Source organism: Helobdella robusta (assembly GCF_000326865.2).
Source record: "Helobdella robusta unplaced genomic scaffold HELROscaffold_22, whole genome shotgun sequence".
NCBI classification, from domain to species: Eukaryota; Metazoa; Annelida; class Clitellata; order Rhynchobdellida; family Glossiphoniidae; genus Helobdella; species Helobdella robusta.
This window is the reverse complement of record NW_008704170.1, coordinates 567,233-575,052: the sequence shown is the minus strand read 5'-3', so window position 1 is coordinate 575,052 and position 7,820 is coordinate 567,233. Positions and strand designations below refer to the sequence as shown.

General features: G+C 32.6%; 1 protein-coding gene across 1 annotated transcript; it reads left to right on the top strand.

Moving 5' to 3' along the window:
• Window positions 1-2,157: 2,157 nt before the first annotated feature.
• HELRODRAFT_78231 (hypothetical protein) lies at window positions 2,158-2,728 on the top strand (the record flags this gene model as incomplete). The annotated part of the gene is made up of 2 exons (XM_009018572.1): window positions 2,158-2,281; window positions 2,598-2,728. Coding segments are annotated over 2 exons (255 nt in total), but the record flags the coding sequence as incomplete, so codon positions are not given.
• Between the last annotated feature and the right edge of the window lie 5,092 nt (window positions 2,729-7,820).

The following is a 7,820-nucleotide window of genomic DNA, read 5'->3' as shown; positions in this document are numbered from 1 at the left end:
TTTCCAAACGTTGCCAACAATAAACGACACTATGAAACCAATAACTTCCGATAAAACAAACAACATCGGCGATATCCCAATGGACTTGACCTTAAGAGGTGAGTCATCAACTACTTGCTCACCCCCTGAAAACACTTTCCCCTCTCCACCACCCGCGCACAGAAGAGATATTGTCTTTACTACAACCAACCAAGGTGTACAACATTGGCACCTTCAAAAACAATCCAGTTTATCTAGCCATCAAACTAATTTCAACGACGAAACTGTTCTTCCTGCATGCGCCAAACCTGAAGACAGTTCAAATTCTCAAACGCTTCCGAATTTTAATGATGTTAATTGTATTAACGACTATTCGAGAACAACAAAAACGGATAAGATCAGTGGTATGACATTTGAAACCAATCATAAAAGTAAAAACCTTTCAAGTAACACGAGCAACATTCAGATGCCAAACTCGACCAGCAATGCCAGTAACACGAACTGCATCAAAAGTATCATCAACAACGTTGTTAACGCGGACAACGTTTTAAATAACAACGACAGCAACAAGAATAACATCAAAAATGTCATCGGACTCGTAGTCGATAATGACAACAACACAAGAAAATTAATTGAAATGCTGGCCAACAAACCACAAAATAATCCGGTTTTTTTTAGCAGCAGCAACAATACCGGTAGTAGCAGCGCTACCCAGACATTGTTGAACAACCACATTACAACGAACAACAACATAATCAGAATAAGCAACAATGGTGAATCTATTAACATGTGCCCCGTCATCAACGACAACAACAGCAACAACAACAGCAACAACATTACGAATAAAAGTAGTGAATTTATACAGAAAGTTCTTGAACAACTCAAACAGAATCAATTCGTGTTTGGCGCTAATCTAAACAATAACATCCACAACAGTCTCACTAACAATGGTCTACCGAACAACACTATTGTTATAAAGCCCGAGCCAAATCTTCCAAACGCTCCTCCCATTGATTTGGAAGGAGCTGACAGCGAGCCCACCATAATAAAAGAAGTGAACTATTTGTTGTTGTCATTTTTCGTGATGTTGTTTCATTATGTAAAAAATTTTGTTGAATATATTAGAATTATATTTCTTATTTGTTTTATTTTATGGGCAGTGCACGCATGTCAACGTCAATGCACGCATGTCAGAATCAACTTAAACATTTTCTGTATGTGCTAAAAACCAGGAATGCAAAACCGAAGTAATGCCAGACATGTACAGCGGTCAGTCGTACGAAGGTGCCCACACATCCACCTATGACACAGCCAATCAGAATCAACCTACAATCAGCCCGATTCAAACCGGCCAATCATATTTTACTAATGACGTCCTCTTACAGCAACAATTACAACTGCAACAGATTAAGCAGCAAATTCAGCGTCAGCAGCAGCAGCAGCAGTCCACGTTCTCGATCGTCGTTGATTCGCCAGCATCCACTGTTTATAACTCCATCATAAACTCAGAAATCAAGTTACTGGGAGCCAAATCGTCAGGTTGGTTTAAAAGGGCAATCATTATTTTTGTCATCGTCATCATCATCATCGTTTATGTAATTATTATTAATTATTATCTCTGTAATAACCACATTCGATTTAATCATTAACGTCATTTAATTAATTACGTAATGCAGTTGCTTGTCTAGCAGCTGATGTTGAGTTTTGCTGTTATAATTGATATAATAGCAATTATTATCTTTCAAAAACGGGTTGTTCGAGCTAATGACGGTTCCGCCATCAATTAGTTTAATGTAACCAGTTGAGAATTACACATTCAAAACTTAAAGTTCATACAAGGACCGCCTAAATAATTTTCATGTTTTTTTTTATTGATAATTAACTGATAAATCATTGCTAACAACTAATTATTTTTATGATTAATCAACAATTACAATTATAAATATTTCATTGTACTACATCTTATTAACATATTTCTTACCAGACCAGACGCAATTAATTTTGAAACCAGCCTCAGTGAAAATATCGACCAACCCATCGCCCATCCGGACGGCCGCCATTCCCATCACCACAACTCCATCAACCCCTAAACGGAAGCGTGGCATCCAACAGCTGCTACCACAGTCCCAAACAGCTGCGGCCACAAAAGACGCGACGACAAACAACAACAATGAAGAGGAGTCAGACGAACCACACGTGAAACGGCCAATGAATGCTTTCATGGTATGGGCTAGGGAAGAGAGGAGGATGATATTAAAGGCGTATCCAGACATGCACAACTCCAGTATCAGTAAAATATTAGGTCAGTTGGCTGGCTGGCTGGTCAGTAAAGTTGGTCATATTGAAGGGTCGTTGATTATTTAGGTCGGATTATACAATGCATGATTGTTTGAGTTATGATTCAGCTATATAGATAGATAAATGACTGATTATGATTCATTGACTGAATCACTCGATTAAACGTCGTCCGTTGAAATGTGTGAATTCAATTTTTATGAAGAAAAACTTTTCCTAATAGTTATTATGTTGTTGTTAATATTATCAATTTCGTTATAATTATTGCTTTTGTTATTAATATCATCATAATTCTTGTTTCAAAAATTGTTTGACGAACTCAGGTGCCAAATGGAAAATGATGAAAGCCGAAGAGAAACAGCCATTTTACGAAGAACAATCGAGGCTAAGTCGTCTGCACATGGAAAAACATCCCAATTATCGCTACAGGTCTGTTAATCACACCACGACATAACCTAATTATAAAAAATCTAATTAAATTTGACACTGAAAATTATGATAACTACCAAAGTTAGGCGCTAAAAAATAAAAAATTTATTCACCAGACCAAGAACTAGAAGGACTCACTTATCGAACGCCTCAACTTTTACCTCCTCGTCGCCATCGCCATCCACGTCGACAACTTCAACAAAATCCTCAACGACGACGACGATACCAATAACGACGTCATTTCCGACGATATGTTTAACTTCGTCTACGTCATCAGCAGATCATCACGTGTCCACGCTTACTTCCGATCCCATCACAGCAACGGCTGCTTACCATCTGCTGCAGCTAAGCGGAAACGCCTACGCAGCTGTTGCCGAGTCAAATGTAAGATGATTCATTATAACCAGGGAGTATGATAAAAGTGAAAAGTGATGTAGATAGACGAGGCGTAAACAGATGAGTTAGTTAGTTAGTTAGTTAGTTGGATGTATGAATGGTCCACATGTTTCCTACGTTCGGAAATCTTTCAAATGTGTGACATGTTATAAGATATCGGTAGCAAACATGGCACATAATAATCGTGATTAATATTATTGATAAAATGAACTTTTTTATTTTTGAAGCAAACAGTTTCTTATTTTAGCCTATATTTGTACAGGATTTTATTGATTAAGTAAGACTTGTAACGTTTTAATTGTTATTTGGGGTTTTATATACACCAAAAGCATAAAGCAAAAAAGACTGTGACATTGCAAATAAACAATATATTAAAATGGTTACAAATGGAAATCCGGATTATAAGTACCAGATATAAATGGATAAATGACGGAATAGACAAAGATGGAAGCGTTGTATTCAATAATAGTTAAATTTAAAAAATAATCTAACCTTAATATGGATCCCTAGCTACTTTGGAATTGAAGGTAACGAAAGGGTAGATCAGTTAGCATCGCAATCTCACTTAGATCCTCCATCGATTCTTCCAACACCACATCACGACATGAGTGTGAACACTTCATATATGAAAATGACAAAAAGAATGGAACGCTCAATTTAAAAAATGAAAAGCATCATATTTTTCAAAAAAATTCACAACAATCTTTTCAAAAAGATTCACAACAAAGACGTAAAGATAGCCTACCAGAGTTAGAACACCTTAAAACTGCAGAAGAAAAAGAATTCATTAAATTTAGCAAAAAAGAGGAAATCGTTCTTTACAATCCAAGTCTTTTTGTCGAGTTATCACGTTTCGACCTTTATCTAATGAACGAAGACACCAAAAGAAATGATTTTAAAAAATCAGAGTGCTCCATGCAAGTAATTCCTGCTTTTTTGACCCTCTGAATTTGAAAATGAAAAAATGGATGAAAAAGATGGACGCTATTGATCAAAATCGTTTCTCAAAAGGTTAAAGAGGATCATTAATTGATCGATTGATTGATCGATTAATTGATCGATTGAATGATTGATTGAATGAATGAATGATTGATTGATGATTAAGTTAAAAAAGTGTGAAGTATTCAAAATAGTTTGTCAATTGAATTGATGGCAGTCCCCAGAACGAAGACAAAGCGGGGTGATAGATGAATGCAAGTTGCTTTGCCAAAATTTTGAATGATCTACGACTGAGTTTGAAACGAATTGTTTCAGTTAACAAATTCAAACAGGAACTTAAAATTCGCTGGTTCAATAAGCATTTAATCCATAACCTCTGGGGAATGAATATCTAAGCGAGATTAATAGTAATAACAATCTTGGTTAGATCCGCAGAAGATGTATATATATATATATATATATATATATATATATATTAAAAAATATGTGAGAACAATTTATGTATATATATAGATATGTATGTGAGTTTATATATATATATATATATATATATATATATATATATATATATATATATATATATATATATGTTTAATATAATATTGAGTGTGGTACTATTTATAATAAAATCCGTTCATGTTTCAATAGCCATCCATATACTATATATTTTGTAGAATTTTATTTTTTGAAGAAAAAAAGATTTCGAATGCTAATGTTGATAACACAAACATCTGTATTTTTTTATATTTATTATTTTTTTATAATTATTATTATTATTTTAATTATTACTATTTGTATTTGTGTGGTTTTTAATGTCGTGAAACTCATATTTGCTATGTCTTACTGTCGTTGTGTTTTGTTCTTTCATTAACGTTGATTGGTGCGAATTTGTTTTTATGAATCAACTGATCAAACATATCATTATCGCCATTGCCACCGTCTTTACATCATCGTTATTATTATACTCTCACACCTTTTAACATCACTAAATTTTCATTATCATCGCTTCGTCATCATCGTCATTTTAAGAAAGAAATTTCGGAAGCAGTAAAACATTCACTTTTTAGCTGTGGAGTTGTCAATAAATGGAACAAACTGGAAAATGAAACAACTAATATTTTAATCAAATATGAGGAAGGTACGGAAGTGTTAAGACAGGATTTGTACAAGTGGCTTGAAGATTGGCAAATGTTTTTTATTAGAGATATATGTTAAGTTATGCACATGGGAAGAATGAACAAAGGCCTTCAATATCATTAGGGCAACCATTCACAGAAGCACAAAAACATCAAGACAGTGTGCAAACGCAGTGGCGAATCAAATTAAATACTTGGTTTTATTAGAAGAACAGTGGTCAGCAAGGAGAAGTCGATAATTTTAAATTTTTATAAAACTTTATTTCGACCCAATCTGGAATACTGTGTTTAGGTGTGGAGTCCAGATTTGCAAATGGATTAAGACATTCTTGAGAAGATACAGCGGAGAGCAACAAAGATGATCAAAAGTCTTAGAAAACTTCAATACAAAGATAGATTGAGAAAATGTAGAAAACACGAAGAAAAGAAAAGCGAGAATTAAGAAGAGGTCAGAAGAAGTTTCAACCAGAAAAAGAGTCCTATTATCGCAGAGATATTTTGTGTGCCTACTGCAAGCAAATTAGCGATAACGTCCGAGGAAAAGTTTATCACGAAGAATTCTACACGCGGTCTGCGAGTGAATCACGATAATCTTCAGAGATGCGAATACCGAGGATTTACGGCCAAGAAACATCTGACGAGAGAAGCTTAATTATTGACGATTGGTTTTATTCCGTGATTTACCTGTCGATTAGTTATTGTGCTGTATTCTAACGATTTTAACGATTGAATAACCGAGTGATTGATCACACGCAAGTGATTGCCAGCACTGTTTTCTTTCTGGTAAAGTTCATCTGGAATAAGTCTGTTCAGGAGTCAAGTATCCACTTGGAGAGAAATAACCATGCCCTACAAGTTCAAGGGGTCGGTTATAACATTATGTTATGTTAATTTCAAAGCACACTTGGCAAAAAATAGGATTTTAAAATCTCGAAGTGGAAATATTTCTTATGTTATGTCATGTTATGCTATGTTATTTAATCAGAAGTGTTACAACAACAACACAACAACATTGACTTGATCAAATTGACTTTATCATTACATTTTTTCTATCATCACCATCTTTATTTGCCTCATTATTATCATCTGCACAAAAATCGTATTACAAATAAGACTGTATCTTGTATGCTAATAAATTTAATAGATAACACACATACGCACATATATATATATATACATATATATAGGATTAAGAGTGTCAAAAATGCATATATAGTATATATTTTTTTAAACCCGTAGTATGTGTAATTAGTATTCCGCATGTTAATTTTAGCTTATTAAGTAAAATTACTGCATTTTCAGTATTGCTCAGTGGGATTGTTTGGTATCAATTTTTCATACATTTTTGTATGTTGTATAGATGTTTGTCTTCAGATGTATCTCTTCAGATGTTTGCATGTTTGATACGTAACTGGGAAAAGGGAAGAAAGAGCAAAAATAAACGAAATGTTAAACAACTGTTACCAGATCAGATACAACGTTCTAGAATCAATTTCTTAGAACCTTTTCTATAAAGATAAATTAAATAACCATCTATTCGATTTTTTTTACCTAAGAGTTGAGTAGAAAGATGCAACGAATGTTTAATCTTCATCATTAGCGTATATCTGAAAAAAATTGAAATTAGATAAAATGCAAAACATTAACATATATTTGTTAGACGAAATGACATGAAAGCTCATAAGCATTGATTTTTGGGATAGTATGCGTTTTTGTGTGTATGTAAGTATTTGTATGCGTGTATGTATGTGTTTGTGTGTGTATTTGTGTTTGTATGTATGTGTTTGTATGTGTGTATGTATGTGTTTGTGTGTGTATTTGTGTTTGTATTTTGTTTCATGAAACTGCAAATTTAATATAAGTTAATAAAATCTTATTGTATTGTCTTATTTTTATTATTACTATTATGCATTATTCAGGATTAATTTTTTCAAACTATTATTATTACTACCGTTCTTATTATTATTATTTATTATTATTATTACCACCATTCACCATTATTACATCACAAACGTTTAATTATTGTTGATTAATTATTGCTAATAGACAATGATAATTAGCTACATCATATAGTCTTTCATATATATATATATATATATATATATATATATATATATATATATATATATATATATATATATATATACCTACATACATTTTAATTTAAAAATATTTTGACTGTTTAAAAAGACTTTTTCGGTGACTTTGTATTTTATCGGTAAATTAGATGAGTGTGCTAATCATCTTTTTGTATGTTTGTCATGTTTATTCGGTTTATTTTTTAGGTTTATGTTTTTTTTGGCTAACATACACTCATATACAAACACACATACAAAAACACACACAAACACACACATTATATATAAATATGTATATGTGTATGTATGTATGTATGTATATATTTATTTATATTTTTACAATATTCTATAAATTCTACCGAATGTTTGGCGTTAATATGTTTGTAGTTCGTTTTTTCGATTTTTCTCACTAAAGTTTTTTGGTGAACGTTTAGTTTATTAAAATCCAATAAAGAAACCTGACACCTAATTTGCATCAAAGTTCAATTTTACAACACCAAAGTTAATTTTTAGAACGTCAAAGTTCATCTTGACAAAGTCAATATTTCCCTATATATACAGCAAGGAG